At 39.0% G+C, this 12500-nt stretch overlaps 1 protein-coding gene across 2 annotated transcripts in view; it reads right to left on the reverse strand.

Annotated features, from left to right (window-relative positions):
• The window catches only part of LOC138000812 (ubiquitin carboxyl-terminal hydrolase 15-like), a 199672-nt gene extending 187456 nt beyond the window's left edge, over positions 1-12216 (reverse strand). For both annotated transcript variants that reach the window (XM_068847466.1, XM_068847465.1), the window contains exons 1-3: positions 12061-12216; positions 10803-10930; positions 1517-1771 (exon numbers count right to left, since the gene is read on the reverse strand). In XM_068847466.1, coding sequence (XP_068703567.1) covers positions 1517-1771; positions 10803-10930; positions 12061-12191 — 514 coding nt within the window. In that variant the 5' untranslated portion in view covers positions 12192-12216. The remainder of the gene's footprint in view (positions 1-1516; positions 1772-10802; positions 10931-12060) is intronic.
• Positions 12217-12500: the final 284 nt, after the last annotated feature.

Consider the following 12500-nt stretch of genomic DNA (forward strand, 5'->3'; position numbering starts at 1 on the left):
GTCTGAAAGCTCAAAACCCCCGTGCTGCATATTAATTCTGCGGCATACACACGTATTGCATTCTTAAACGAGTGAGTCTTTGACGTCATTTTCTCCTCGATCCAGCTCTCTCAAAAACATAATGTTAGTAATGGCGGACCATTAAATAGGAAAATTACAGTTAAAATAAAGAGGTGTCTTTTGAAATCAAAGCTTAAAACGTGGGTCACTTAGTGTTTTGTTTTAAAATCCAAAGAAAATTATGAATTGATTTTTTGGTCACAGGGGCACTTTAAACTTGTGGTGAAAAGAAGTTGTGAGGGAACTCGAAATTTATCAACATGTCAGCCCAGAAGCCAATGTTTCTCGCTTCTCTTTTATTTGTTATTCTTCAGAGACTGGAATGCTGTAGTTCAATACCACACAATTCAGTGCCTTCTGATTTTCTGTAACACGTACCACAGGCAACCCAGTGAATGCTTCACGGAAGCATCTCGTTTAAGAATGCAATGCGAGTGTACGTGGCCGAATTAATATGCAGCATGGGAGTTTCACGCTTTCAGGCTTTTAAACCTGTGTTTTACATATAAATTGCGTTTACACACTGAAATTTTAAGCTAGTGAGTGAATGACGTCATTTTCCCTAGATCCAACCCTCTGAGGGCCAATTGGTCGGTTTTGAACATGAGTAATGGTGGACCGTGAAATCCAAAATTTACAAATGTACACTCAAAGTAAACAGCCTTAGTTTGGATAAAACTCAAAGCTCAAAATTTTGCGAGGTAAGCAAACACGCTTTCAAAATCTGAACAAAAAAAAGGAAGTGATTTTCGATCATAGTAGCACTTTTATACATGTATCTCTGGAATAAAAGGTCTTCCAAAATAGAAACACCATTCTTCATCATTTTGAAAGGACTTTAAAATAAGAAAAATATATTTTTCACTTCATCGGCACTCTAAAGTAAATTTTTATTGTTGTAATCTTATCTTTATTTTTGTACTTATTTAAATTTACATTATTGTCTTTGAAAAGCCTCTATGTATGTATGTATGTATGTATGTATGTATGTTATGTATGTAGGATACAATAGTGTGCGCAATGGCATGGTGATTGGTTCAAGCCCCTGTTCAAGCCTGGATTTTTTCAGACTCCAGTCTATACTTCACAACTACTCAAGTTTTTTCCCATTGCATGTAATTGTGATGATCTTTCTCTTACAAAACCATCATCTTCACCTCTGTTGTTGCAATGTACAGTGTAACTATTACAGTACATGTATCTTCCAAGACAACTTTTCTGTTTACTGATATTTGGGAATCCTGATAAGCACTCAAATTCCTCATTTTTCTCATTTAGAATACCAGTACTTTAACAGATACTGTATGTACATGAAATGTTCTTCTGATGATCTATAAATAGGAACACATGATTTCTCTGTATAGATCTTAAATTTGAGGGTTCTACACATGTGTAGGTGTAGTACATGTAGATTAATACCCAAGCCCATTTAATATTATTAAGGAAAAGCACTCACCAACAGTATCTCCTTTACTGAACTGCCTTGTGACCAATGTTTGAGAATCAGAATGTCTTGAAAGTTTAAATCCCATAAGGTATACCTCAACCTTACAGCTTTTCACATACATGCCATGTTCAACAACTTTCCTTTGGAAACTCTGTTGATCTGATGTGACTCCATACCATGATGCAAGTTTAAACCATGCATCTTCAGGCAGTAGGTTATAATCTAGTCCATCAATCAGATGTTCCTTCAGAGTACTGCCATCATCTTGATGCATAATAGGAAAATAAAATGATTACAGACACAAATTTTGTTAACATGCATGACTGTTTATAGGTAGGATTTCTTCATTCTTCCAAATAACTGGATATCTACATGTACTTTCACGTCACAAGAAGTGACATGTACATACATGTACATGTAGCTATGAGGTACGTTTGACATTAGCAATGCCTTAGACCGGTTTTGCATAACAATATGACTTATGTTCAACAATAATTTTAACAAGGTTGTCACTTAAGGTGATTCCCTTGTTTTGCACAGCGCATCTCATACTGTGCATAACATTGCGACCTCGGAGATGGCGTCGTTTCTCGCCAGCCATCTGAAGAGAGGCAACAAAGGCCGCTTTTGCTGTTCAAGAGTTTTTAAGTGCAATCATGATAACTCTTCACGGTTAAGAAGGTGTTGTTTTGGAACTCGCCCCGTCCGTTTGCAGAAAATTATCATTTCGAAGCCGAAATTCCCCCTTTGCCATTCACTTATCATCACGTTGCGAAGAAACGAGCAAGGGGACCTCCCATTTTAAATGGTTTTATTTACTCATAATAGGTACACAGAAGACATATTTTAAGGAGAAAAAAGTTGGATAGTAGAAGTTGTAGTATTTACATGTACCTACAGTATAAACAACCTGAAACTGCATTTGGAGCCTGACACTGAGTGCAAGGTCATGACTGTAGTGGTCCAATTTGCTCACATTTCTTTGCAAGACTGAGCAATTTGAAATCACTTTCTAAAGGATTATAGCCTGGACAAACAAGCAGGTTCAAGTTTCAGTAATATTCAGTAGCTTTTGCTACATACCGGTAACAACAATTTTTCCAGTTGATCTAGTTTCGAACGCTTCTCGCGAAATTTGGTAAAAAACACTTAGAATAAAGAGCATACAGTGGGAAAACAAGCATGGTGACCCAATCTTTTTATTGCATTTTTTAAATGTCCTGTGTATGAATATCAGTTGTGCCAAGTTTGAAAAAAATTTGGAGAGTACGTCATTTTCACAGGAATTAACTTAAGCCACCCAACAACAGGAACTCTGTGCCCTCCTCTCTATGCCACTGCGTTTAATTGCCCAAGGTTTGCTGTTGTCTTCTACATAAGACATCTAAATTGATCTGGTCTGACTAAGTAACCACCACACTAACAAACAATTTATCAATGGGGCAGGAATGTCGCTAGGCAGCAGCTGCCGGTGAAGATGGCTGCTTGAGATAGGGGTGATCGCCGGCTGAATTTTGGCCTTTGATCGAAGTGATAGTCCCTTTCGGGATGTCACACAACGCTCCCCTGAAAGAAACCGCTGATCACATTGGAACCACATTTCTTTCCCATCGAAACACGGGTGGCTCAGTTGGTTGAGCATTGGGCTGTTATGCGGGAACAGCACTCAGGATCTTAAAATAACTGAGGAGAAAGTGCTGCCTTTGCAATTACATCTGCAAATGGTTAGACTTTCAAGTCTTCTTGGATAAGGACTGTAAACCGAAGGCCCCATCTCATAGCCCTTGTTGGAAATTAAATAGTATGGGACATTAAAGAACCCACTCACTATTTTGATAAGAGTAGGGGACGTAGTCTCCCGTGTTGTGGTCTAACCTTATCTGAACGGGGGCATCTTCCACTTCCTAAGATTAATTGTAAACTGTGTAATAAGCAGTCTGGCTCAAGTCCCCCATCATAAAAAGCATTGCTAATTACTCCTGAAAATCCCCGAGGGAGAAACTAATAGCATCACTTAAACTTCACTTCACTTCACTTCACTTCACAACCAAAAAGGTAAGCCAATTGAGTGTGAGGAAAATCATTCATTGCGATTTTCTGGCAGTCCCATGTAGGTATGTACATGTATTTGGATTGAAACACCGAAAAAATCTCGACCGCCCAAGAAAGAGTATTTATTTTCAGCGGCAACAGTACCCATAATTGTGCAACAGTATACAGTACTGGAAACTACATGTACATGACTGTATTTGTGCATTTTCCTGGTTTCTGGCCGCAGATCGAATCTGTGTTTTGACCCAGGCCTCATCTACTGTAATACAAAGCCTTGTTGTCACAGACGCTGTCAGATTTTGACAAGACATTTGTTTGCTTTGGTTTCAGCTCTGTTTTCTCACAAAGTGGCAGTTGAGAATATGTGAATTTAATAAAATTGTGCATTTTGAAGTCAATAAAAATATTGAATAATGTGAATAATGTGATTATATTTTTCATTCTTTCAGTTCTCCACTTATTCTCCACTCATGGTCAACCCGGTCGCTTTGAAAAATACAAACCACAGACCTGCATACAGTACCGCTCGAAACTATTTGTGCATTTGCCGCGGTTCTGACAAGGTGCAACCGCAGATTCAATCTGCAGTTTGACCGAGGTAAAACCTCGTCCACGGTAACCAAGGTTTCACCTAGATTTTTTCCAGTTGATTTACACCGCGGTTAAGAGAGGGTTTTATAGAGCAAATGCAATCAAAGAAATCTGCATATTCTTGGTTGAGTATATGACATCATCACTTGGCTAATTTGCATATTTTAAAAACTCGAATATCTCTGGAACGAAAAGAGATATTTGAAAAAAGTAAACAGCATTTTTCTTCTCACGCAGACTACTTGCTTATGTTTCAAAATGGCTTAGATAGGAAAGATGCGATTTTCGTCATAGTACCACTTTAAGCAGTTCGCATCAAACATCATATTTCATGAGCTATCGCTCTTGCTTGCGTGACGGAAGCATGCAGCTTAGTTTTTTTACATTTTAACTCGCCAAATTGGCAGAGGCTTGAACTCCTCTATAGTGTGGTTGTTGAAGCATTAAAATTTAAGTTAATCTTTCTACATCTAATTCAGAGGAATAAATATTTCTGAATTTCAAGCTCAACCGCTGAATGACCTGTCACTTAATATTTTGAATATTTTGAATCAGAAATGATCGTAATTAACGCACAACAAGGAGTTGCTTAACAACTTCGGGAATACAGTCGGTTCTTCCCTGGTATAACATTCGAGTCATTAATAAGGTTCAGATCAAAGTTGGAGCTTTTCAACAACTATCCCATAAACATTTCTATTTGGACAGAACACAAAATTTGAAGCACGTTTGATTCTCAATATATCTCCTGTCGGACTGCACTGGTGGCGACTTAAGTTACGCATAATCCACACAGTTTTTTTTAAAGAAATGTCCTTTTTACGCCTTTGGCAGAAATGTTCATCATGACAGCGAAAAACTTACAAATTATTAAATATAAAGATGTAAGAATTAGGCGTGATGGTTATCAACATTCTCTGTTCTCAGCTGTCACGGTGAAATGAGACGAACAAAACAGGCTTTCATGACAGCACATTGTGATGCGTCGGTGCTGTGAAAAACAGTTTGCGTATTCATTCTTTACCTTGGGGAGCTAGGTGTGATAACATTGAACAATGCTTTGCAAAGCATCATTGTTTTCTTGCGGCACATTACCGCAATTAAATCGGTCGCGGCATTCGGTTGCTTTCGTCTCTGCCTTGGCTGCGGTTTTTGTCCAACCTAGGTGATTTCGTGGTTAACACTGTCTGCAAAGACGAGGTATCACCGCGTGCAAATGCAGTGATAGTTTCGAATGGTACTGTATTTGTAACCTCTCACACAAAAACGTACGCTAACGACACTCCGTGTATGACGGGAATTCTGTGTAGAAGCCGTGTGACACCCGTGAGGTTTTAATTTTAAGCCGTTCTCGTGGCTTGGCTCACTCGTGCAACCAACCTGGTCAGCAGTGTAAAAAAATGCCCACTCCTTTGCTAGAAAAGTCTACTTGTTTGAACCAGGTAGGCATAACACTCGTTTGGAGAAGCATCCACTCGTTCAAACAACACCATAAAACCAAAACCGAATCATTCTTTCAAAGGACTCAAGATAATTATGCATTACCGGTATATGTTGTTTCTTGTTTGATCACTCATCGATCGATCGATTTATTTCGCATCGAATCTTATGCTTGTTATCTATATATTTAATTATTTTGTTGCGCTTCAAAAAGGTTTTATGAATATTAGCAAGAATCACAAGGTCGAGTTTAGCATTTGTCAGTTCCAGGCAATTGTTTATATTCAAAAACACAACTTCCTCCGAAAACTGCTGGCAACGGGGACCATTTTTCACACCACAAGGGCACCCACATCTATCTCGTAAAAACCTTTTTGCATTGGCAATTATTTCTTCATTTCCGAGCATGTCTTGATTGCATTCCGCCATGATAACATGAGTTGAACTGATTGTTGCGTTACCCGTCACATGATTTTTCTCTTTTGTGCTATGCAAATTTTGCAAGGAATGTGGGAACTCATGCGTTAATAATGCGAATAATATTTCGATCTTCACGTTTTTCCCAAGCGATCTCCCCAGGGTGATGAAAAAATTATAATCTTTTTCGCGGATGAAAAATAAATATTAATTTTTATTTTTCACCGTTAAGCTGTTGGATAGGTTTCAAAAAAATTTCCTTGGAATTTCAATGCCCTAACCTTTCCTGGTTCGCGGCTGTTTTGTTTGCTGATTTTGATCGCTTACGACTACCTGGTTAAACAAAATAATTATTTTCATATGAGTTGTATTGTTAGCAGTAGACTGCTGACCTTTACAAGCTTCTAAACTCGTGAAATTATGTGGGCATCTACATAATTATTGACGTTGAAAGGAAATTAAATTTTCTCAATCTCATTGTTGTTCATAGCCGTGATGCCAAGATGCCCATTTCATTTATTACTCATATATACATATTACATAGATGTTTCCTTAATTTTAGTTGGAGGTGAAGTTTTAATAAAGTTCCTTTTTTTTTTTATTACTCGTTCTGGTGTCTCAGTTCTTCTTAGCACAGTTTTGCGCTTTTCGTTTTTAAGGTCAAGTTTCGTCCAAACGACTATAATTTTTGGATGACCCGAAAACACTGACTCCCGGTCCATGGACCTCCCTACGGACCGGGTCCATGGACTGCCTTACAGACCGGTCCACGGACTATCTCTACGGACCCCCTCTACGGACCACCCCAAAAAACATAGAATTAAAACTAAATAACAACTGAAAATTTGTTTATACTGGTTGTCTGGATAGACCACTCTTGCCGGTGAAATCTCAGCCATTACGGCTGAGGTGTTGCCTTTTCCTTCGCTGTTGACCGGAGTGCTTTGAAACTAAGTTCTTCCGCCATTTTGTTCAGGACAGAGAGATCGTGAAGCCTGGGGCGAGTTCACAAACCCGCGGGAGAATGATCCGAACAAAATGGCAGAGGGAAAGAAAGAAAATACAAATAGAACTTACTTATTATCAATCTTTTTCAAAGGATTCCGGTCCACAACGAAGGAAGGGGCAATATGTCATTAATAGACTTTGTACCCGAGCCTGAGCCTTAGTCTGTTGAATTTGCGGAGCGTTATGGTTGAGATTTCGCCGACACAAGTGACACAAGCGGTCTTTCCAGACAACTGGTACGTCAAATCTTTAGTTTTTATTTATTTTCATTTCTATGTTGTTTTAGGGTGGTCCGTATAGGGGGTCTGTAAGGGTAGTCCGTGGACCAGTCCGTGAGGCACTCCGTGGACCCAGTCCGCAGAGGGGTCCATGGACCGGGGTCAGTGTTTTCGGGTCACCCATAATTTTTTAAGAGCCGTTTGCGTTAACCCATGAAATCATAGCAACAGAAACAAAACGTTGACCCACTCCTGCCAAATTTTCGACCACTCATGTGGGATTTCTGGGAACCCGTTTGATTGTGCAGTGCCACTCGTTCACTCGACTTTACAAGCCATGAGCAACCCGTGAGGGAGCCGTGTGAAAAACCTGTTTCCTGGAAAGTTGTTAGTGTATGTTTTCCCGTGAGAGGTCACATTTGTGTTGATCAAGTGCATTGATGAAACGAAAGGTATTATTAATCGAGTCGCACGATAGAGTTCCAGAAAATGTACAGTACAGCCCAAAAATAATGCAAGCGCAAGAACTTCTTTTTGCGTCTGCAAGCCGGCAACTTCTTGCGGGTTCTTGCGGCTCCTTGCGCCACAATCCTACCAGCCGCAAGAACTTCTTTGCGGTTAGAAGTTGACACCGCAAGAGCTTCTTTCTGTTAAAAAATCCTGACCGCAAGAACTTCTTTGCAGCAACATGTCAGAAAGAAGGTGATATACAAAACTCGCAACAAGACGAAATTTTTCAGGGCAATGCACGGTCGAATCTTGGGAGTTATATGTATATGTAACAAACGTCACAATGATGTTGATTTTTTACTACGTTTGCACGAAGACTAGTCGCATGATAGCAATCAGAATAAATATCAGACAAAACCCTTTTGCTACCCAAAAATGCCAGTCAAAGAAATGTTTATCAAGGTACATGTACACTGTAGTGATGAGAATGGCTTTCCACGCAAACCGTTTGTAGGACTGTGGCCGCGAATGTACATGTAGAGGAATTCATTGTTGTGAAATTCACATAAATGTGAAGCTAGAATTGATTCCTGTCCGAATCTTTGAAATTTCCTCTGCATTCCTGTTTAAATATCTCAAGGAAAATGCAGTGAAAGCGGACTCACAAGACTGAATTTTTGAAGCTGGCCATTTTCATTGTTGTCTGCTCCCGAGCACGTGGCTTTATTTCACGATCGTCACCTAAAACCAGAAATGTGATTGTTCGCGTTCACTGAGAAAAAAATAAAATAAGCATGAATCAAGTTTGATGTGCCCTGGAGTCCAACAGAGGCAGATTCTCTAAGGCAATTTGATGGGGAACTTGTTTTGTTTTGATGTCTTCTGTATCCATTTCAACAAAGCCAAAAGAAAACAAGTACGCCACGGCGAATTACGTGACAAAAGCGTGACCAACTTGTTTTTAGCGTAATGGTTGTTATGCAAATTGCAGGAACACAATTATTGTTATTGCTCGTCTTTCCCTGGTGATGTGCAAATAATGATACCAAACAGGAATGAAACAAGCAAATTTCAAAGCGGTCTTATTGAATCTTTGCATTTATGTGCATTTCACATTTTGAAACATTCACTCTCCTCGCTTTCGATCTCGCAGGTGACATTCTACAATGTAGTTCCCTTGATAAGTGTTTCTGAAAGGAGTTATAAATGCAGAAGCTTTTGTTTGTTATTTGGTATAAGTATTGTTATGATACCACAAGTTTTCTGTTGCCGATGAAGATATCACACAACATTTGCTTGCACATAACGCTGTCATCTTCCCGGCATCATATGCAAATGCCGTTCGCGTTCGATCTAAAACAAATGTTCATTCTTTAGACGTGGTTTGTTATGCTTGCGAGCCTGCTTGTTGGTAGTTAATGGCATGATTGAAGGTTTTTTTTTCTGAAAGTGCAGAAATTAGTTACTGCTTTGAAACATTCACGTTCACCGGTCTTTCTTTTAAGCGAGTGCGTAAAATACAGCCTGCGATAAATTGGGATAACCAAACATCGAGTTCTGATCTCATGGCCATCGAATGTTTCCCAATAGGAGGAAACATAGCATTATATCCCTTCCTTTTGAAAGCGATTTATGTTTTGGAAAACATAATCCGTAATCACCTCAGACAAGTAACACCGACTACTCTTGCGGTTGAACCAGCTAACTTCTTGCGCTTTTTGAGTCTTGCGGTTAAGTTCGTAACTTCTTGCAGCTTCTTGCGGCAAGCTTTCTATCTTCTTGTGCTTTGAATGTTCTTGCGGATAAACCGCAATTTAACTTCTTTTGACTGCTTGCGTGTTCTTGCGCCACTTATTGCGCGTGCATTATTTTTGGGCTGTACTGTAGCTGTGATTGGCTCAATCGTAGAGAAAGGAATGTGGTTCCAATGTGAGCAGCCGTTCCTTTCGGGGGAGCATTGTGTGACATCCCCAAAGATGGCTGTGAAGGAGACTAATGAAGTGACTGAGAAAATCACGAATTATTCTCTACAAAGTTTAAATGTCATTCAATGTGTTAACAAAAAAAATGAATATCTGTTAGTGAGATATGTCCAGGTTTGACCCTAATTAGATGCACGCGATTTCAATAAGCGTCACGAAGTGTCCCCTTGCTCTTCTAGCCAACTTCAACATCACTTGTGTCTCAGAATACAGACAATTTATGTCACAAAGTGTCCCCCACACGCTGCTCTTTAAGTGAAGATTAACTGCTGCATTTACCCAAAGTTAAAAATAACGCTAACTTTACCCTTACCTTATTGTTGAAAATAGGTAGCAAATGCTTAGACTTAAAGGGACACTTTGTGTTGGATGTCAAAATTGGGCGTGCATCTAATTAGGGTCAAACCTGGACATAAGTGCTGTTAGTATATTGAATTATCACTAGAATTTATCGATACTAAAAAAGAAATAAAAGCGTTGTTTTAAGTACAGTGTGCGTGTCTTCTCTTTACCCATATTTGGCAACCCTAAAACCCGGAATCCGGAATCCGGAATCCGGAATCACAGTACAATACAGAGAGTAAAAACTATCCTAAACATTCATAAAAGCTAACCTTAGGTCTAATTAGGCCTAAAAACGTTAAAAACTATCCTAAACATTCATAAAAGCTAACCTTAGGTCTAATTAGGCCTAAAAACGTTTGTTTAGGCCTAATTAGGCCTAAGGTTAGCTTTTATGAATGTTTAGGATAGTTTTTACTCTCTGTATTGTACTGCGATTCCGGATTCCGGATTCCGGGTTTTAGGGTTGCCCCCCGTATTCGCCATCTTGAAGAATGCCACGTGTTGTGAGACACTGGGAACAATCTTGCTCAGAGCATGAAATTACGGCCTCAATAGAACCTTCAACCGGATCAATTTATTCTTAGCTACATCCTTGATGGGGAAGACTTTAGGAGAGAAAGAGTTTCAGTAAATACACCTGAAATATTGGCTGTTCTCTTCCCATCTTAAATTCTAATTCCCTCCAAGAAAACTAATTATTTAATTATTATTTTACTCTAAGCCATCTTAACGTTGCATTAGTACATAATTTCTTCCTCTTAAATGTACATGATATGCTGTAATATACTGTACCTGCCACCAAACTTGAATTATCTATAGGACCAGGATGGTTCAACTGATCTCCAACCCCAAATTGATCCCATGTATCAAATCCAACAAACTTCTTCCACTGTTTAAACCATCGGCAGTCTACAAGATACCTGTGAATAGAGAGGCAAGCAAAAAACAACCTTATCTTTCTATGAATACAGCTGCAGTAAACTTTCACTTTCATGGTGATAGTATGATCTTACTAAAGATTTTTTTTGATGAAAATCAAACTTCATTAAACAGTAACATCCAAAATCAGTCAACATCATTCAACACGATGGCCAAACAAGTGCAATACTTTTGTTGGATTGAAGAATGCTAGAGTATGTTGAATCTGTTTGGCTAGGCCTTCAGAGTCACTGAGAAAGTCTTACACAATAATTTACTCGCTCAATTTGTCATATCCCCATAAAAAAGGTACTTAATTTAATGGTACTTTAGTGTGTGCAAATCCAGAGGTATCTTTTACCAGACATTCTTTGAAAAGCATGATTCATACTGTCTGCTTAACAAAAATACCATTGAGAAATACCCTGTTTGAGACAAGGTACACTTAATAAAACAATAGAGATCTTCTTTAATATATGAAGAAATTTGCTGAGCCAAAACATAGTTCAATTACATAATGTATGGTTTTCAAGTCGCAGAACAACAATAAAGTCATAACTGTGACTTCCTTTTAGTTGCTTCACTAATACACAATCCAACACCTGACACACACTAAGCAGTACATGAAAACTGACTGGGGTAAAACATGAAAGAGTAGTGTGTCTTAGAACTTACAAAACCATTCAAGAAATGTGTTCTACGATACTTGTACAAAACTGAAGTAAACTGTACTGAGCATGAACTTACAGCTGTTGATATTACATGTATCTACCGGTACTTGCTTTCATGTACATGCATTTTTGACCCATACACAAATTAAAGATACCATGAAAAATAGTCAATTTCATAAGAGAGAGGCGATTCTTCCCAATATGGAATAATAAAGTTCAGTTTCAAAACAAGATGTTGACCACCACAAGATGTTCGTTGGTTTACACAATGTTCAGTAACTAGTTGCGAAAAAATCCTTAAGAACCAAACAAAAGCTGACAATAGGCACATGATACATCTTAAAAGTAGAGAAAACCAATAAGATGTAAGTGAAAGTGTCACTTCCGTTTCCTTCAATGTAAGACAAACTGCGATCATGAATTATTCGCCCGTATACCAAAGCTTGTTCGATTAAACTTACCATGTATCACCTTTACGTAACGGTTTCTTTATTCCTTCGGTTATTTCCTTTTTCTGAATTTCAAGGTCGTCCGGTGAATGCTCGTTTGGAGCACTTTTATCGTCGTTTTTACTGGCACCGACGCCGGCCATTTTGTAAAAAAATTCCTTGTTCCGCGTGAGATCGCCTGGTACCCAGAGTCCCTGATAAGTTAGAAAACCGTGGAGATTGGAGATCACTGTGGAGATTGTGGAGATTGTGGAGATCTGGGCCGGGTTGTTCGAAAGCCGGTTAAAGTATTAGAGCGAGTTTCAATTGAGTGTCGTAAAACCAAAACCAAAGTAATTACTTTGGCCAATCAAAACGGACTGAGACAATCTGGCAAACCAATCAAAACTCGAAGTAATTACACGTAGCCGACACAAAGCGCGGGAAAATGTGCACGCGTGAGCCACGATTGG

Source organism: Montipora foliosa, chromosome 4 (assembly GCF_036669935.1).
Source record: "Montipora foliosa isolate CH-2021 chromosome 4, ASM3666993v2, whole genome shotgun sequence".
Taxonomy (NCBI): Eukaryota; Metazoa; Cnidaria; class Anthozoa; order Scleractinia; family Acroporidae; genus Montipora; species Montipora foliosa.